We start from the raw sequence: 21,415 nt of genomic DNA, 5'->3' as shown, positions 1-21,415 counted from the left end.
TGTATGTCATCTGGACAGTACCTACATCGGAACGAAGCCAGCACGTGCGCCGGGATTCTCAATCTTCAGGAAGGTCTCTGGGGTAACCTTCATCCTGTGGACTATGGGAGGCTGCGCAGGTGCCACGGTTGCCAGTGGAGGCAGTGGCCACGTGGGAGTCCAGCAGGTTCTTAATTATCTGCTGGATCTCTGGAGTCCGGCAAGCTCATTCCGGTGGTCTCTGAAGATGCGCTGGGCCCCTTGCAGGCGGCAGTGGACTCAGAGCTCAAATCCTGTGTACTTCTCCTCCTCCAGCCCAAACACCATCTTGTTTATGGTATCAGCAGGGCTTCCTTGGACCCGGGGCTGCCTTCTCATCAATGGCCCTTTCGTCCTTTTGTAGCACTGAGTCAAACAAGTTGATGCAGAAGGCAAATCGGCGATACCACGCTTTTATACATTTTGGAGAGTGCATCATGATGGAACCCCAAATGACATCATGCAACTTCTTGACCACTTAATCTTTTGTTAATTTTCTGTCTTATTTTTAAATTTGGAGTGCAGGATGTTTAAATGAAATAGCCGGTCACTAGCGAAAATAAATAAAATAAATACATTTTTCTCATGTGTCGATCACAGTTATAGGCCAATGACTATAGGACCAGCCTGGCCTCATCTTGCCTTAATTGTTTTAGATCTTCTAACCTTACGTACATTTCCAAACCTTTGTCATTAGTTGTGTGTTTTTTTGTTGGGCACTTGCAATTTCTTCTGTCCTAGACAAATCTCCTTGTCTGATTGCATGCACCTCCCCTGTCTTCAACCAGGATCTCCGCGATCACTGCCTCATTGCCTGCGTCCGTAATGGGTCTGCGGTCAAACGACCACCTCTCATCACTGTCAAACACTCCCGAAATCACTTCAGCGAGCAGGCCTTTCTAATCGACCTGGCCCAGGTATCCTGGAAGGATATTGACCTCATTCCGTCAGTAGAGGATGCCTCACCATCTTAAATAAGCATGCTCCATTCAAAAAATGTTGAACCAGGAACAGATATAGCCCTTGGTTCACTCCAGACCTGACTGCCCTTGACCAGCACAAAAACATTCTGTGGCGTACTGCATTAGCATCGAATAGCCCCCATGATATGCAACTTTTCAGGGAAGTTAGGAACCAATATACACAGGCAGTTAGGAAAGCTAAGGCTAGCTTTTTCAAACAGAAATTTGCATCCTGTAGCACAAACTCCCAAAAATTCTGGGACACTGTAAAGTCCATGGAGAATAAGAGCATCTCCTCCCAGCTGCCCACTGCACTGAGGCTAGGAAACACTGTCACCACCGATAAATCCACAATAATTAAGAAGTTCAATAAGCATTTTTCTACGGCTGGCCATGCTTTCCACCTGGCTACCCCGGTCAACAGCCCTGCAACCCCCACAGAAACTCGCCCAAGCCTCCCCATTTCTCCTTCACCCAAATCCAGATAGCTGATGTTATGAAATAACTGCAAAATATGGGCCCTACAAATCAGCTGGGCTAGACAATCTGGACCATCTCTTCCTAAAAGTATCTGCCGAAAATGTTGCAACCCCTATTACTAGCCTGTTCAATCTCTCTTTCGTATTGTCTGAGATTCCCAAAGATTGGAAAGCTGCCGTGGTCATCCACCCTCTTCAAAAAGGGGGAGACACTCTAGATCCAAACTGCTACAGTGGGGCAAAAAAGTATTTAGTCAGCCACCAATTGTGCAAGTTCTCCCACTTCAAATGATTAGAGAGGCCTGTAATTTTCATCATAGGTACACTTCAACTATGACAGACAAAATGAGAAGAAAAGAAATCCAGAAAATCACATTGTAGGATTTTTTTATGAATTTATTTGCATCCTTCACTCATGCTGCCAAACATACCCTCGTAATACTGACTATCCTACCGATCCTCGACTTGGGCGATGTCATTTACAAAATAGCCTCCAACACTCTAATCAACAAATTGGATGAAGTCTATCACAGTGCCATCTGTTTTATCACCAAAGCCCCATATACTACCCACCACTGCAACCTGTACGCTCTCGTTGGCTGGCCCTCGCTTCATAATCGTCGCCAAACCCACTGGCTCCAGGTCATCTACAAGTCTCTGCTGGGTAAAGCCCTGCCTTATCTCAGCTCACTGATCACCATAGCAGCACCCACTCGTAGCATGCACTCCAGCAGGTATATCTCACTAGTCACCCCCAAAGTCATCTGTAAATAAATAGCTCATCCAACTACCTCATCCCCATACTGTATTTATTTATTTATCTTGCTCCTTTGCACCCCAGTATCTCTACTTGCACATTCATCTTCTGCACATGAATCACTCCAGTGTTTAATTGGTATATTGTAATTACTTCGCCACCATAGCCTATTTATTGCCTTACCTCCCTTACCTTATTTGCACACTCTGTATATAGAATTTTTTCTACTGTATTATTGACTGTATGTTTGTTTATTCCATGTGTAACTCTGTGTTGTTGTATGTGTCGAACTGCTTTGCTTTATCTTGGCCAGGTCGCAGTTGTAAATGAGAACTTGTTCTCAACTAGCCTACCTGGTTAAACAAAGGAGAATTTTTTTTTCAATAAATAAATAGGCCGCCTGATTTAAACCCAAACAAACTTGTTTGGCATCAACTGAAAACATAAATTCGTAACTCTGCCAAGCCTACAAGCAAAGATGAACTGGTGAAGGCCATCAAGATGTTTTGGCTTGAGAAATTGACGATAGAAAAATTGAATGGCACCGGCTGCCGTTTTATGTGTTCCTAACCAACTATGATATTTTGTGTTTTTTGCATTGTTCGTAACTTATTTTGGACATAATGTTGCTGCTTCCTCCTCCAGTTCGAGGTGATTACTCACCTCGAACTGGACAAAGATTTGTTCTTTAATGAGTCCGATGCGAAGGATATACTGCTCCTCTGAGACCAGGCCAAAATCTGCGTAATTTGCATGAAGAAAAGACAGAAATACAGGGGGCGGAGATCAGGGTGCATTGTGAGAATTCGTCGGCGATCCGTTCTATTAGCCCATGTGCAATCACTGGAAAATAAACTGGATGATCTCCGTTTGAGACTATCCTACCAAAGGAATATTAAAAACTGTAATATCTTATGTTTCACAGAGTCGTGGCTGAAGAACGACACGTATAATATTTAGTTGGCTGGGTTTTCCGTGCATCGGCAGGACAGAACAGCTACGTCTGGTAAGACGAGGGGTGGTGGTGTGTTTCTATTTGTCAATAACAGCTGGTGTGTGGTGTATAATATTAAGGAGGTCTCGCGTTATTGCTCGCCTGAGGTAGAGTACCTCATGATAAACTGTAGACCACACTATCTGCCAAGAGAGGTTTCATCTATATTATTCGTTGTCATCTATTTACCACCACAAACCGATGCTAGCACTAAGGCCACACTCAAAGAGCTGTATTAGGCTATAAGCAAACACGAAAATGCTCATCCAGAAGCGGCACTTCTGGTGGCCGGGACTTTAATGCAGGCAAACCTAAATCCGTTGTACCTCATTTCTACCAGCATATCACATGTACAAACAGAGGGGGAAAAAGGACTAAGATTGAATCCTACTACACCGGCTCTCACGCTCGTCGGATGTGGCAGGGCTTGCAAACTATTACTATTACTACAAAGGGAAACCCAGCCGCCACCTTCCCAGTGATGCAAGCCTACCAGACAAGCAAAATGCCTTTTATGCTCACGTCGAGGCAAGCAACACTGAAGCATGCATGAGAGCACCAGCTGTTCCGGACGACTGTGTGATCATGCTCTCAGTAGCCGATGTGAGCAAGACCTTTAAACAGGTCAACATTCCATCTGGCCCTGGGGCCTTGTGATTACCGGGATGTGTACTCAGAGCATGCACGGACTAGCAAGTGTCTTCACTGCTATTTCCAACCTCTCCCTGACCGAGTGTCTAATACCTACATGTTTCAAGCAGGTCACCATAGTCCCTGTGCCCAAGAAAGCGAAGGCAACCTGCCTAAATGACTATCGCCTGTAGCACTCAAGTCGGTAACAATGAAGTGCTTTGAAAGGCTGGTCATGGCTCACATCAACACCATTATCCCGGGAACCCTTGAACCACTGCAATTTGCATACCGCCCCAACAGACCCACAGATCCTTTTGTCCACTTGGACAAAAGGGAACACCTATGTGAGAATGCTGTTCATTGACTACAGCTCAGCGTTCAACACCATAGTGCCCTCAAAGCTCATCACTAAGCTAAGGACCCTGGGACTAACCACCTCCCTCCTCTGCAACTGGATCCTGGACTACTTGATGGTCCAACCCCAGGTGGAAAGGGTAGGCAGCAACACTGATGCAACGCTGATGCTCAACACAGTGGCCAGTCATGCCAAATAGTGTCCCCCTGCCAAAAAGTGCCTCCTCCCCCCACACGTCACATTTGGATTTGATGAGTTATAGCTGTTGCTTGGGTTGTTGTTAGATCATGCAAAATTTTGACTGGATTACGTAATGAAACAAAGCATCCGTTGCTATGATGGTTGCTTGGCTCTATTTTACATAGTAGTGGTCATGAAGGAAGGAGGATACGGGCAGTTCTAGTTTACCATTTAAACTTTTGCTTAGTCCGCAAAATATTATTGCCTCAGAATTGCTCTTCAAGGACGGTGTTTTTGACGGTGACAACCTGCTGACTACCTGCTGTTTTAGAGGACCGAAAAGACTGGAAAGAAAACACTCTTTCTTTAGCATATATATTTGTCTATATATGTAAATATTGTTAAACAGGAATAATTTAAGATGTTTTTAGATTGACTTTGCTAGGTACTGTACTTATTTACCTCAGCGTGCGTAGTCACCTAGCCAGCTACAGTAGCTAGCAAGTTTTAGACAGTTTTATTTAGCTAACATTAGCTAGCTAGCTACTCTAACGTAAACTCACTCACTTTTGTACATCGCCTTGATCCGTACAATAGCCTTTATTTTAGCACCCCAAAAAACGTAATACTTCCAGATCAAATGTAATGTCAATACCATTGTAAAGCATAATTTCTCCCCTTTCATTTACATTTACATTTAAGTCATTTAGCAGACGCTCTTATCCAGAGCGACTTACAAATTGGTGAATTCACTTCTGACATCAATTACATGACCCCCACGCAGCCTGTTTCTGCATGATTCAAGAAGGCAATGAGCCCCATCGGTCTTTTTAAAAATGGTGGGTGGGGAAGCGAAACCAATGCGTGAGAAGGAGAGATGTTGTGTGGGAAAATTGTTTTTTTTCACTCGATCTGTCCAACTTATCACCTTATCGCCTCTAAAATGTAAATAAAACACTATAAAGTGTTTATATAATGTGTCATTACATACGAATTTGAAGGTTTGTGTCAAATTTGAATCAGGTTTTTAGGGTGGTGCTAAAGTGATCTTAGAAGTAAACAGTGGCTTTGAGAATGATGATCGCATGCAATGATGACGCAAAAAATGGCTAGGTATCCCCCCCTTACCCCCGTCACTGTCCATTTCTTGTTTTTAAAGGATGAGAGAAGTGCTACACCTGATGGAGAGAGATTGTAAGACAGAAATAGTTGCTTTATGCGTGCTGTACGTTACGACATGACACGTCACGATGTAACGGAGGGTCCGTTTTTTCAACAATACTATAGATCAACGCTTGATTAGAAACGTAGTTCACTCCCCCGATTTTGAAGTCAACACAGTCGCTACAGTCCCATTACTTTTCTTTGTAGCTTAGTTTGAATCTTGTGGTTGCGCACATTTGTACGGAATGGGGTGAGTTCACGTTAACTGTTATTGTAGCTTTCTGTTTGTATGTAGCTTGCACTTTAATGGCATCCCTCGAGGATATTTTCTTTTATCTTTCCAAGACACCACTGATCTCGACCAGAGGGGCAAATTTCAGAGAAATTCACAATTCAGGGTAACTTTAAGCACTTAACTTCTATTAGATAACTGGACTGATTTAGCTATGTACAACCATTTTTTCAACAACCATTTTCCATCTATTCCATCTAGCGAGTTGCTAGCTATATACATATAGTTCAGTGGAGGCTGCTTAGGGGAGGATGGTTCCTAATGTCTGGACTGGAGTAAATGGAATGGTGTCAAACACATGGTTTCCATGTGGTTGATACCATTCAATTGACTCCATTCCAGCCACCTGATCAATCAAATGGATAGGTGTAAGCATTTATGGTAATTCCAAATACCCTTAACTAGGTGTCTTCGCTAGACAGACACAGAGAGGGGGGGTGAGAAAGGATGAAAGTGAGTGAGGGAGAGAGAGGAAGACAGACAGAGAGAGGTGGAGAGAGAGGAAGACAGACAGAGAGAGGTGGAGAGAGAGGAAGACAGACAGAGAGAGGTGGAGAGAGAGGAAGACAGACAGAGAGAGGTGGAGAGAGAGGAAGACAGACAGAGAGAGGTGGAGAGAGAGGAAGACAGACAGAGAGGTGGAGAGAGAGGAAGTCAGACAGAGAGGTGGAGAGAGATGAAGACAGACAGAGAGAGGTGGAGAGAGATGACAGACAGAGAGAGAGAGGTGGAGAGAGATGACAGACAGAGAGAGGTGGAGAGAGATGACAGACAGAGAGAGAGAGGTGGAGAGAGATGACAGACAGAGAGAGAGAGGTGGAGAGAGATGAAGACAGAGAGAGATGAAGACAGACAGAGAGAGATGAAGACAGACAGAGAGAGATGAAGACAGACAGAGAGAGATGAAGACAGACAGAGAGGTGAAGAGAGATGAAGTCAGACAGAGAGAGGTGGAGAGAGAGAAAGACAGACAGAGAGGTGGAGAGAGAGAAAGACAGACAGAGAGGTGGAGAGAGAAAGACAGACAGAGAGGTGGAGAGAGATGAAGACAAACAGAGAGAGGTGGAGAGAGATGAAGACAGAGAGGTGGAGAGAGAGGAAGACAGACAGAGAGGTGGAGAGAGATGAAGACAGACAGAGAGAGATGAAGACAGACAGAGAGAGATGAAGACAGACAGAGGGAGGTGGAGAGAGAGGAAGACAGACAGAGAGAGATGAAGACAGACAGAGAGAGATGAAGACAGAGGAAGACAGACGGAGAGAGAGGAAGACAGACAGAGAGAGATGAAGACAGACAGAGGTGGAGAGAGATGAAGACAGACAGAGAGGTGGAGAGAGGAAGACAGACAGAGAGGTGGAGAGAGATGAAGACAGACAGAGAGAGGTGGAGAGAGATGAAGACAGACAGAGAGGTGGAGAGAGATGAAGACAGACAGAGAGGTGGAGAGAGATGAAGACAGACAGAGGTGGAGAGAGAGGAAGACAGACAGAGAGGTGGAGAGAGATGAAGACAGACAGAGAGAGATGAAGACAGACAGAGAGAGATGAAGACAGACAGAGGGAGGTGGAGAGAGATGAAGACAGACAGAGAGAGGTGGAGAGAGATGAAGACAGACAGAGAGGTGGAGAGAGATGAAGACAGACAGAGAGGTGGAGAGAGATGAAGACAGACAGAGAGGTGGAGAGAGAGGAAGACAGACAGAGAGAGGTGGAGAGAGAGGAAGACAGACAGAGAGAGGTGGAGAGAGAGGAAGACAAACAGAGAGGTGGAGAGAGATGAAGACAGACAGAGAGGTGGAGAGAGATGAAGTCAGACAGAGAGGTGGAGAGAGATGAAGTCAGACAGAGAGAGGTGGAGAGAGATGAAGTCAGACAGAGAGAGGTGGAGAGAGATGAAGTCAGACAGAGAGAGGTGGAGAGAGATGAAGTCAGACAGAGAGAGGTGGAGAGAGATGAAGTCAGACAGAGAGAGGTGGAGAGAGATGAAGACAGACATAGATGAAGACAGACAGAGAGAGATGAAGACAGACAGAGAGAGATGAAGACAGAGAGAGAGATGAAGACAGAGAGAGAGGTGGAGAGAGAGGAAGACAGACAGAGAGAGATGGAGAGAGAGAAAGACAGACAGAGAGAGATGAAGACAGACAGAGAGGTGGAGAGAGAGGAAGACAGACAGAGAAAGGTGGAGAGAGAGATGAAGACAGACAGAGAGAGATGGAGAGAGAGAAAGACAGACAGAGAGAGATGGAGAGAAAGACAGACAGAGAGAGATGAAGACAGACAGAGAGGTGGAGAGAGATGAAGACAGACAGAGAGAGGTGGAGAGAGATGAAGACAGACAGAGAGAGGTGGAGAGAGAGGAAGACAGACAGAGAGAGGTGGAGAGAGAGGAAGACAGACAGAGAGGTGGAGAGAGAGGAAGACAGACAGAGAGGTGGAGAGAGAGGAAGACAGACAGAGAGGTGGAGAGAGAGGAAGACAGACAGAGAGGTGGAGAGAGATGAAGACACAGAGAGAGGTGGAGAGAGATGAAGACACAGAGAGAGGTGGAGAGAGATGAAGACACAGAGAGAGGTGGAGAGAGAGGAAGACAGACAGAGGTGGAGAGAGAGGAATACAGACAGAGATGGAGAGAGATGAAGACAGACAGAGAGAGGTGGAGAGAGATGAAGACAGAGAGAGGTGGAGAGAGATGAAGACAGACAGAGAGAGGTGGAGAGAGATGAAGACAGACAGAGAGGTGGAGAGAGATGAAGACAGACAGAGAGGTGGAGAGAGATGAAGACAGACAGAGAGAGGTGGAGAGAGATGAAGACAGACAGAGAGAGGTGGAGAGAGAGGAATACAGACAGAGAGAGGTAGAGAGAGAGAAACAGAAAGAAAGACTGCAATGCGAATGTACTTGAGACTTTCAACAACTCTTCAAATCAAATTTTATTTGTCACATACGCCGAATTTAACAAGGTGTGGACCTTACCGGGAAATGCTTACTACAGGCCCTTCATCAACAATGCACTTCTAGAAATGGAGATAAGAAAATATGACTAAATAAAAATACAATCAAAAAGTAACACAAGAAAATGGCATAACAATAACGAAGCTACAGTATATATAGGGGTACCGGTACAGAGTCAACGTGTGGGGTTAGTCGAGGTAATTTGTAAAGTGACTATGCATAGATAATAAACAGCGAGTAGCAGCGCCCGGGGGGGGGGGGGTCAATGTAAATAGTCCAGGTAGCCATTTGATTAATTGTTCAGCAGTCATGTTGCTTGGGGTTAGAAGCTGTTAAGGAGTCTTTTGGTCCCAGACTTGGCGCTCTGATACCGCTTGCCGTGCGGTAGCAGAGAGAACAGTCTATGACTTGGGTGACTGGAGTCTGACAATTTTTGGGGCCTTCTTCCGACACCGCCTGGTATATAGGCCCTGGATGTCAGGAATCTTGTCCCCAGTGATGTACTGGGCTGTACGCGCTACCCTCTGTAATGCCTTATGGTCAGATGCCGAGTAGTTGCCATACCAGGCGGTGACGATTCTGCTCGGCATCTGACCGTAAAACGGTCTTCCAACTTGTTAGGCAATTCTACCTATGGGGGAAGGATGGCCAGTCACACAGGAGGGTGGTTTTTACTTAGGAGAAGGAGTCCATGTTGACCGAGATGCATGCTGGCCATTTCGGAGAGAAGCGCATGATTGCCAAAATCAACCTACGCTCCATCTGATGGGAATTGTCAAGGAGGTGGACAGCTGGGCAAGTGAAATAACCTTTTGTTTATCAATCACATTCTATTATATCTGAAATGATTATGATTTCAATGAATGTCATATCAGAGAGCACACAATGTTTCAATTTGTCACTTTTTGCTTAACTTCTTGACGCTACCAATTCCTGTAAAGGGATAATGTTTGTCTGCAACCACTGAATAGCATAGCGCAACAGTCAAATAATATTACTAGAAAATATTCATATTCATAAAATCACAAGTGCAATATTTTGAAACACAGCTTAGCCTTTTGTTAATCACCCTGTCGTCTCAGATTTAGAAATTATGCTTTACAGCGAAAGCAATCCAAGCGTTTGTGTAAGTTTATCGATAGCCTAGCATAGCGTTATGTACACTTAGCATCAGGAAGCTTGGTCACGAAAATCAGAAAAGCAATCAAATTAACCGTTTACCTTTGATGATCTTCAGATATTTTCACTCACGAGACCCCCAGTTACACAGCAAATGTTCCTTTTGTTCCATAAATATTATTTTTATACCCAAAATACCGACGTTTGTTTGTCGCGTTATGTTCAGAAATCCACAAGAAAGAGCGGTCACGACAACGCAGACGGAAATTCCAAATAGTCTTCATAATGTCCACAGAAACATGTCAAACGTTTTTTATAATCATTCCTCAGGTATTTTTGAAAATATATATTCGATAATCTATCAACCGAGTGTGTAGCTTTTTCCATAACAGCGGGAGGAACAATGGCCGCTTCACTCAATTGCGCACCATCTCACTCTGAGAGCCCCCACCTCTCCACTTACGCAATGTGATCCTTCACACACATTTTTCAAAATAAAAGCCTGAAACTATGTCTAAAGACTATTGACACCTTAGGGAAGCCACAGAAAAAGGAATCTGGTTGATATCCCTTTAAATGGAGGACAGGCACGCATAGGAAGACAGAGGTTTCAAAATAAGAGGCTCTTCCTGATTGGATTATCCTCAGGCTTTCGCCTGCAATATCAGTTCTGTTATACTCACAGACAATATTTTGACAGTTTTGGAAACTTTAGAGTGTTTTCTATCCTAATCTGTCAATTATATGCATATTCTAGCATCTGGTCATGAGAAATAGGCCGTTTACTTTGGGAACGTTATTTTTCCAAACATTAAAATAGTGCCCCCTAGCTTCAAGAGATTAAAGGTCAGTACTCTGTCTAGCCTGCCTGAAGGTTGTGAGGGCGAAGATTATTGCGCCGGAGTTGAAGCCCATCAAAGTTGTTTCACCATGGCACATGATCGGTAAGTCTCTCAATTAAAATTTTGCCTTGATAAGTTGTTTTGTAATGGTTGCTTTATTTGACCACAGCAGAGTTCAGTATTATAGAATGTGTGTGTGTGTCAGTAGCCTTACAAACATGAAAATCTGTTTACTGTACGACACAGATACGGTAATAATAAAGAAATATTCTCTCTAACACTTTAAATGTTAGGGGTGGACCTCATCGGACCCTTTACGAAATCCAGGAATGGCAACAGCTGGTGTCTGACGGCAACCGATCACTTTACCAAGTGGGTGGAGGCAATACACATTAAGGTCTGTAAAGGAAGAGTATGTGCATAACTCTAAATTCCCTCCATAACCCACTAAAAAGGGTGCTTGGAACCAAAAATATATTTTCGTTTTGTATGATACCCATCAAGGACGAGACTGGCGAGGCCACCTCCAAGGCGATGGTAGACATCTTCAACCCCCACGGTTCTCCAGAGGTCATCTTGAGTTACCGAGGTCATGAACAAGGAACGAATGTTATAGGTCATATTCTGTCACCAATGGTTTGTTTTATTTATTTTTTACAATTGTTTTTTGTTTTCCATGGAACATAATCAGACATATTTCAATATCTTACATTCTCAATAGATATCTCTTTCCTACCCCCTCCTCCAGGTTTGGTGAATGGACCAACCAGACTGTCAAGACTGCCATGGGCAAGTCCCTTGATTGGTACCAGGAAGGGTGGGAGAACAACCTGAAGGTAATTCTCTTTGCACACAATAGCAGCATCCAGGCCTCCACTGAGTACGGACGGGAGCCGCAGCTGTCGACTGAGGTAAACAATGCAATTGTATACAGTGCTTTGCAAAAGTATTCATCCCCCTTGGCGTTTTTCCTATTTTGTTGCATTACAACCTGTAATTTAAAATGATTTTTATTTGGACTTCATGTAATGGACATTCACAAAATATTCCAAATTGGTGAAGTGAAATGAAAAAATATTACTTGTTTCAAATAATAATAATAATAATAATAATACAGAAAAATGGTGCGTGCTTGTGTATTCAACCCTTTGCTATGAAGCCCCTAAATAAGATCTGGTGCAACCAATTACCTTCAGAAGTCACATTATTAGTTAAATAAAGTCCACCTGTGCGCAATCTAAGTGGCACATGATCTGTCACATGATCTCAGTATATATACACACCTGTTCTGAAAGGTTCCAGAGTCTGCAACACCACTAAGCATGTGGCACCATGAAGACCAAGGAGCTCTCCAAACAGGTGAGGGACAAAGTTGTGGAGAAGTACAGATCAGGGTTGAGTTATAAAAAAAATATCTGAAACTTTGAACATCCCACGGAGCACCATTAAATCCATTATAAAAAATGGAAAGAATACCAAAACTCATGGACCAGGCAAGGGGGACATTAATCAGAGAGGCAACAAAGAGACCAAAGATAACCCTGAAGGAGCTGCAAAGCTCCACAGTGGAGATTGGAGTATCTGTCCATAGGACCACTTTAAGCCGTACACTCCACAGAGCTGGGCTTTACAGAAGAGTGGCCTGAAAAAAGCCATTACTTAAAGAAAAAAATAAGCAAACACGTTTGGTGTTCACCAAAATGCATGTGGGAGACTCCCCAAACATACGGAAGAAGGTACTCTGGTTAGATGAAACTAAAATGTATCTTTTTGACCATCAAGGAAAATGCTATGTCTGGCGCAAACCCAACACCTCGCATTACTCCGAGAATGCCATCCCCACAGTGAAGCATGGTGGTGGCAGCATCAAATCAAATTTTATTCGTCACATGCGCCAAATACAACAGGTGTAGACCTTACAGTGAAATGCTTACTTATGAGCCCCTAACCAACAGTGCAGTTTCAGAAAATATGGATAAGAATAAGAGATTAAAGTAACAGGTAACAAAAGAGCAGCAGTAAAAATGTGAAAAACAATATATATACAGGGGGTTGCCATTACAGAGTCAATGTGCGGGGGCACAGTTGAGTAGTATGTACATGTAGGTACAGTTAATTAAAGTGCCTTTGCATAGATGACAACAGAGAGTGGCAGTGGTGTGGAAGAGGGGAGGGGGCAATGCGAATAGTCTGGGTAGCCATTTGACTAGATGTTCAGGAGTCTTACGGCTTGGGGGTAGAAGCCGTTTAGAAGCCTCTTGGACCTAGACTTGGTGCTCCGGTACCGCTTGCCATGTGGTAGCAGAGAGAACAGTCTATGACTAGGGTGGCTGGAGTCTTAGTCAAATTTTAGGGCCTTCCTCTGACACTGCCTGGTATAGAGGTCCTGGATGGCAGGAAGCTTGGCCCTAGTGATGTACTGGGCCGTTCACACTACCCTCTGTAGTGCCTTGCGGTCGGAAGGCTCAGCAGTTGCCATACCAGACAGTGATGCACCCAGTCAGGATGCTCTCGATGGTACAGCTATAGAACCTTTTGAAGATCTGAGGACCCATGACAAATCTTTTCAGTCTCCAGAGGAGGAATAGGTTTTGTCGTGCCCACTTTATGACTGTCATGGTGTGCTTGGACCATGTTAGTTTGTTGGTGATGTGGACACCAAGGAACTTGAAGCTCTCAACCTGCTCCACCGATGAGAATGGGGGCGTGCTCGGTCCTCTTTTGCCTGTAGTCAACAATCATATCCTTTGTCTTGTGGGAGAGGTTGTTGTCCTGGCACCACACGGCCAGGTCTCTGACCTCCTCCCTATATGCTGTCTCATTGTTGTTGGTGATCAGGCCTACCACTGTTGTGTCATCTGCAAATTGAATGATGGTGTTGGAGTTGTGCCTGGCCATGCAGTCATAAGTGAACAGGGAGTACAGGAGGGGGCTGAGCACTCACCCTGAGAGGCCCCTGTGTTGAGGATCAGCATGGCGGAGGTGTTGTTACCTACCCTTACCACCTGGGGGTGGCCCGTCAGGAAGTCCAGGATCCAGTTGCAGAGGGGGTGTTTAGTCCCAGGTTCCTTAGGTTATTGATGAGCTTTGAGGGCACTATGGTGTTGAACGTTGAACATCAGCTGTAGCATTCTCACATAGGTGTTCCTTTTGTCCAGGTGGGAAAGGGCAGTGTGGAGTGCAATAGAGACTGCATCATCTGTGGGGATGTTTTTCCTCAGCAGGGACTGAGAAACTGGTCAGAATTTAAGGAATAATGGATGGTGTGAAATATAGGGAAATTCTTGACGGAAACCTGTTTCAGTCTTCCAGATATTTGAGACTGGGACAAAGGTTCACCTTCCAGCAGGACAATGACCGTAAGCATACTGCTAAAGTAACACTTGAGTGGCTTAAGGGGATACATTTAAAATGTCTTGGAATGGCCTAGTTAAAACCTAGACCTTAAACCAATTGAGGATTGAGCAGAATCAAGAAGGGAACCAAGTGCTATGACATCTGGGCGAATTACTTGGTTTGGAAGAGGGACGAAAGGAAGGCGAGACCTGGTAAACCTCACTCCTCTTTCGCTCCTAGCTGGGCTCACCATCTGTTAAAGTGAATATAAAAAAATATCAGATAACTATTTGCATTTGCACACAAAATAACCTGAAGCTAGTTTAAGTTTCCCTAACACTTTTTAACACATTTTTTTATCTTTGTCTTCCCAATGTTACCTCGGTGGAAGCCAACAATCTTCTACAGTTTGAGCAGTTGAGACGGTCGACCACTGAATGCCCTGAAGCCCTACACTTCAGTTCCAATAGACAAAGTGCGTTAGGTTTGGTTGACATTTGAGAAGGCAAGAAATGATAGTTATGCTGAGCTTATAAAACATGTACCTCTTTAAATTTCTCTCTCCAAATGACTTTAGGACCATTGACTGTCTGAGCCCACCAGGAGGTATCCCATCCACCAGAACCAGTGAGTTTGGATTAGTCTAATTCTCTGTGCACTGAGTCGGAGGGGGACCAGCTTGAGTTAGGCTATACCTTCCAAAAGTGTTAAAGTACATATCTTCCATTTATAACACTGCACTAATCCATACAATTCTCACAGTAAAGTGTAACCTGTGTTTGGTTGTTTAAGTCTCCTTCCCTGTTCCTTTTAACTATGCTTCTGTTCTCCAGGAGCTAGGGGTTCTGCCCAACACCCAGATGTGGATCCACCCAATGTCCTCTTACCAACCACCCTCCAACTTTTCCTCACATAATCTACAGCTACTGTTGTCATGTGGTCATTATCTGCTAAGAAAGTTGTTTTTCTCTATGTGAGATACACAGATGAAGTAAAAACACTAGCACTGCAAACACTCAGAACAAAGAGGGCAGCAGTGCCTGGACTTTGCAGTCTCCTTCTTCAAATCACCCTTCCAAGACTGGCAGACAGAACCGCCCACCCACACAGCAACCGCCACCTCTATATTCCACACACCAGAATTCAGTATTTTAGTCTGATTGACATGTGAGTATACAAAAAAAATTGTGAAAATAAATTAATGACCCAACTGTACCAAAAACGATCACAGTTTGCGCATTAAAATCTTAGATATTGCCAGGTTGTTTTTCACAGCTGTTTCACAAGGTGTTGATTATTGTAAGTTGTACGGTATCCTTTGATGGTATTTATTTGTTCCACATTATTCATTGTTGTATCCTAGGACCTACAATTTATTCAACTACAAGGGTGTACTAATGAGCTATGCGAGAGAAAGATAATTATCATAATAGAGGAGTAGTGAAAGGATATTATTTCAGTGTAGATACAGACCACAAAGACAGCTACGGTAAGTAACTTTCATGTGTCGTACAGATTACACGCTTTCTTTGCCATATCTGAAACGTAGCAATGTTTAAGACAGGGATTTCATGTTGTAATGTTAAAAAGATATGCAAATGTAGTTCGAAGTAACGTTTTCATTAGCTACACAAAACGTGTTCAAACAGCAAAATTGTCGCTGAAATCAGCCTTGTTTGTATAGCAATGATGAAAAGATCATCATTTAGGATGTAATGTTTTCCAAAATGCTAATCATTAGGTCATCACCCCTTTTGATACAGCAATGGACGTTAATAGTCCCCCGAATCCCATTGTGACGCAGAGGGGGACACATGCTTAGTCCCCTCCTGTACTCCCTGTTCACTCACGACTGCGTGGCCAAGCACAACTCCAACACAACCATTAAGTTTGCTGACGACACAGCAGTGGTAGGCCTGATCACCGACAACGATGAGACAGCCTATAGGGAGGAGGTCAGAGACCTGGCAGTGTGGTGCCAGGACAACAAACCTGTTGGTTTTGGGGAGGCTCGAACATGCCCCCATTCACATTGAAGGGGCTGTAGTGGCGCGGGTCGAGAGTTTCAAGTTTCTTGGTGTCCACATTACTAACAACCTATCATGGTCCAACCACACCAAGACAGGTGTGAAGAGGGCACGACAACACCTTTTCCCCCTTAGAAGATTGAAAAGATTTGAAATGGGTCCCCAGATCCTCAAAAAGTTCTACAGCTGCACCATCGAGAGCATCCTGACTGGTTGCATCACCGCCTGGTATGGCAACTGCTCGGCATCAGAAGGCCCCAAAAATGGTCAAAGACTCCAGTCACCCAAGTCATAGACTGTTCCCTCTGCTATCGCATAACAAGTGGTACCGGAGTGCCAAGTGTAGGTCCAAAAGGCTCCTTAACAGCTTCTACCCCCAAGGCATAAGACTGCTGAACTATTTATTAAATGGCCACCTGGACAATTTACATTGACACCCCCCCCCCTTTGATTTTACACTTCTGCTACTCTCTATGTATAGTCATTCTACCCCTACCTACATGTACAAAAATCTTGACTAACCTGTACCCCAGCACATGGTCTTGGTATTGTTATGTTATTGTTACTTTTGATTTGATTTTCTACTTTAGTTAATTTAGTAAATATTTTCCTAACTTTATTTCTTGAACTGTATTGTTGGTAAAGGGCTTGTAAGTAACCATTTCACTGTAAGGTCTACAGCTGTTGTATTTGGTGCATGTGACAAATATAATTTGATTTGATTATACTGACAAATCAAATCAATCAATCCAAATGCAGTGGCCATTTGATACATGGAAAGAGACATCTGTTACAAAACACCAAAACGTTTTATGACACTTGGAGATTGGCAAGCCACGCCTTTGATACTGGGTAGCCTTACAAATTAGGTAGGGATGCATTTTTGTTTGTCGAGATTGACAGTCTATTTATTGTGGTGTTGAAAACGCAAACCATGTGGTGCATTGGCACAGAAACTTGCATGTGGAGAATGTGTAGCATATATTTTATTAACTGTAATTATAAATATGGCATCAAAATGTTGAATATCTGATTTCCCCGTTGCTGGTCATTGTCTGTAGCCAACTCTGGTCGTAGTGTAGGCCTAATGAAACAGGTAGGGAGAATGAGTGAGCTCGTCCGTGGTGCTCAGCGAACCTTCAACCTTCTGGCCCGTAGCCCTGCGTGGCATCGACAGTGCCACAAAAGCATGCTGAAGTAACAATGTCGATATCAACATTTGTAAACACACCACAGTTTTTTGTGTGATTGTAAACATTATTTAGAGTTAATTATGTGGGGTGGGGTCATGTGAAAATATGTTTAACTTGGGGAGGGGGATGCATTATGTTTTGTTTAGGAGACCTTCATAAATTCTCCCTTGATATTACACGGAACAAGCAACCTGGTCTCAGATAGAAATGTCTAATACCAGTAATTGTCCAAGAGGAAGAGTACTTCATCCAATTCGTATGCTATTGTACGACCGGGTAATATGTATGATACTATAAATCCTATAATTCGTATGCTATTGTACGACGGCTATTCCATTCATAATGTAACCTAAGGTAACTAAATGGAGTGACACAGATGTACATACAGAAAAATACGAATTGCCCTGAGGTCCTGTCAATGGACAGACCTGAAAAAAGAGCATATATGCACCTGTCACTGTAGCCAGTGTGGCACATCAACATTGAAGTTGCACATTTGAGACTGATATGACCAACTGGAGATTGGAGAGTATTGACAATATGGTGTGCGTAAAAAGTCTTACCTTAAAAGCGATATCATAAAACTCCCCGCTGTTGCTGAGCGAGGGGCGGCTCGGATAGACCACTCCGTTGGATGGGGCCGAGGCTCCGATCCCTCTCCCACTTTTCCCGGTGTCTTTGTTGTTGTTCGGAGATGAAGTCGAGCTTTTGGAGCTCCCCTTGCCTTTCATGGTCTTTTTCCTGGACATGTTTCACTGTTAACGGTGTTCCCGCGTGTTGTCTATAATTATTTGTGCAATAACTAGGCTATAAATATGATGTTCACTGATCTGAGACTATATCACTGTTCTATGTTCTTTGGATAATCTACGATAAGAAAAACATTACTTTTCACCTGTGCGTAAAAATCATGAATGTCGGCTACATATCCGCGTCGATATTTCGATATGCGCATGTGCGAGTTTATAGCTTTCCTTGTCCGTTGGAAATTGGTGAGTAAATCCCCTGCCAGCTCAAACTGTGCAGACATCTAAACAGACTCTTGACAGCTCTCTCTCGCGCTTTCTCCCTCAATAGCACGACGTGTACAAACCGTGGCGCGCACGGTTCACACCAATAAAAGGTACTAGCACACTAGGCGTTTAGTGCCCATTGCGCGTAGCAGGGGAGCGTCGTTACTACTTGTGGGAGTGTTGGTGCGTTTAAAGATACAGTGGGTTGTTTTGGAGTTTACAGTAGTTAGTGATAGCCTTGTAAGTAAGATTATATGATGTGCAAAAACACCACAAATAAAAATTGATAATCACATATTTGGTGCTCACCACAACAGATCCACATTATTTACCATTCATTTCTATTGGGCACAAAATAATCAGAATCTGTCATTGTCCCATTATTTTGGAGCTCACTGTATATATTTTATAGACAGTTATGTAAAGCTGAAACAAAAACTGGATAGTTGCATTTTCCCAGCCAATTGTTTTCTTCTTGAATAGTCACTTTACTTTGACAGACTACTTTAAAGGGCGACTGAACTTCCTGATTTGGCCTAGTTTTTCATCAATGCTCGTTATGAAACGCTAGCAGCAATAACTGAAGGCAAACGAGAGTTGTCTTGAGGGTGTTTCTTGGCCATTCAATCACAACAAACAAGTGCAGTCATGAGTACCTTACTGACAGCGAGGTACACTAAGCTAGCTTTTCTATGGAGAGAACAACGCTTTGAAGTTGAGGACTTCTCCCCTTGTGCCTGAATCGCCATCTCAAGGTGGTCAGCTAATTCAGGTCTGTGTCTTGGCTAAAGCCTGCGCTGACCTTCTGTTTAGACAAGCTGACAGCAGCTAACATAACTTGGTGAAAGCTGCAGCTGGCTGTCCTATCTAGCTGATATTTCTCTGCCAAATCAGTTATGGCAGGATAGCAAGAGCCAGCATTTGGAATGTATTTCATAAGACACTTATTTTTTTAAACGCCTTGCTACAAAAGTAGCTTGCAACTTACTGTCAACATTTCATCACCTGTAAATACATTTGACCATAGAAACAATATCAACTACAGTGAGTTGAATGCCTGTGGTCAGCTTAGCGGTCCTACAACGCAATATTCTATAACTGGCTAGTTTCGTCTCTGCTTATATCTGCTGTTAGAGCTTTCCCAGAGACAAATGCCAGAGTTATTATCCCTACAGGCTCTAGTGTAGACTACATGTGGACATTGCACAAACGTCACCCAGTTGGAGTGTAGCTACATCCCCCAAAATACAAAACAATCAAATTGAATTGTGTTTGTTACAAAGACAAAACATATTGCTGTAAATGCCGTATTGATGTGCTTATAAAGACAGTATGCCTACACTTTACCTAACAAATCAAAATCAGTTGTGTGTCGAGCACAACTTCAGCTGTCTAACCAGAACTAGAATGGAATTTCTATGGTCTATTTGCACAAATCTAAGGATTTGGCTGTCTAACACACTGACCTGTACAGCTCTCTGGGTGAGGTTCTGTCTGTCTAACACACTGACGTGCACAGCTCTCTGGGCGAGGTTCTGTCTGTCTAACACACTGACCTGTACAGCTCTCTGGGTGAGGTTCTGTCTGTCTAACACACTGACGTGCACAGCTCTCTGGGCGAGGTTCTGGCTGTCTAACACACTGACGTGCACAGCTCTCTGGGCGAGGTTCTGTCTGTCTAACACACTGACGTGCATAGCTCTCTGGGCAAGGTTCTGGCTGTCTAACACACTGACGTGCACAGCTCTCTGGGCGAGGTTCTGGCTGTCTAACACACTGACCTGTACAGCTCTCTGGGCGTGTTTCTGTCTGTCTAACACACTGACGTGCACAGCTCTCTGGGCGAGGTTCTGTCTGTCTAACACACTGACGTGCACAGCTCTCTGGGCGAGGTTCTGTCTGTCTAACACACTGACCTGTACAGCTCTCTGGGCGAGGTTCTGTCTGTTTAACACACTGACGTTCACAGCTCTCTGGGCGAGGTTCTGGCTGTCTTACACACTGACGTGCACAGTTCTCTGGGCGAGGTTCTGTCTGTCTAACACACTGACGTGCACAGCTCTCTGGGCGAGGTTCTGTCTGTCTAACACACTGACGTGCACAGCTCTCTGAGCGAGGTTCTGTCTGTCTAACACACTGACGTGCACAGCTCTCTGGGCGAGGTTCTGTCTGTCTAACACACTGACGTGCACAGCTCTCTGGGCGAGGTTCTGTCTTCCAAGTCGCCAGTGGGTGATGATAAAGTCCTTTCCATCTATGTAATGCGTGTGCAGTCAGGTGGCAGGAGGGGTGGAGTGCATGACACTCCATCCTGGACATGACAGAGTTGGCCCCATGGGTCCAGCAGGCCAAGAACTACAGGCAGATGTGAGCTGCAGGAGGATGGCCCTCTTCTCATACAGAGTAGCCTACAGAAGTAATGAATGCAATTGCTGAACTTATGTATGAATGCAATTGCTGAACTTATGTATTATAAAAGTGTGTTGATAACTTTCAAGTGTAACAGTTCCATGTAGAATAAACCATCCTTCACATAATACTGTGGACGCCGTGTTCTGCTAATATAACAATGTGAAAATATTACATTTGACTTTCATCTTTTATTGTTATCCACAGCCAACAGAGATACTGTACCTATCAACGCTGTGTCTGGTGGTGCTGGGGTTACCTTGTCAAGCATGTCAGTCATCATACCTACCTGTATGGTGTACGGGACACCATATAGCCTAAGACAGGAGTTCCCTGATATGGTTGAATAATACACGGTCCACCCCCTGGTGAGAGTACCATTCGATTTAATAATATCAAAATATGATAAAAGTTATAGATTTGTCTTGTATAATTGTATTTCTGAGTGCAAGGTGTCTATTTATTCAGAACCATCAGCGTCAAGCCCGTCCGCCAGTCTGGACTCACATTACCAAGTGCTGGCTCCATACAGGTATCTGTGAACACATATACACAGTCACTCTTCTATTGCCAATGGCAGTTAGAATAGATGATATCTGACACACAAACAGATACTATGTTGATGTTTGAACAAGTCAGACCAAGTCTTTTGCCAGAGCCCCAATGAATGGCATAGCAGCATAGAT

At 44.0% G+C, this 21,415-nt stretch overlaps 1 protein-coding gene across 1 annotated transcript in view; it reads right to left on the bottom strand.

Moving 5' to 3' along the window:
* Positions 1 to 18,405, bottom strand: part of LOC135505069 (ras-related protein Rab-26-like) — a 128,852-nt gene extending 110,447 nt beyond the window's left edge. Inside the window, exon 1 of the mRNA XM_064924133.1 lies at positions 17,871 to 18,405. Within this exon, the coding sequence (XP_064780205.1) occupies positions 17,871 to 18,056 (186 nt within the window). The 5' untranslated portion in view covers positions 18,057 to 18,405. The remainder of the gene's footprint in view (positions 1 to 17,870) is intronic.
* Positions 18,406 to 21,415: the final 3,010 nt, after the last annotated feature.

This window comes from Oncorhynchus masou, chromosome 18, assembly GCF_036934945.1.
Source record: "Oncorhynchus masou masou isolate Uvic2021 chromosome 18, UVic_Omas_1.1, whole genome shotgun sequence".
Taxonomy (NCBI): domain Eukaryota; kingdom Metazoa; phylum Chordata; class Actinopteri; order Salmoniformes; family Salmonidae; genus Oncorhynchus; species Oncorhynchus masou.
This window is presented reverse-complemented; position numbering and strand designations above follow the sequence as displayed.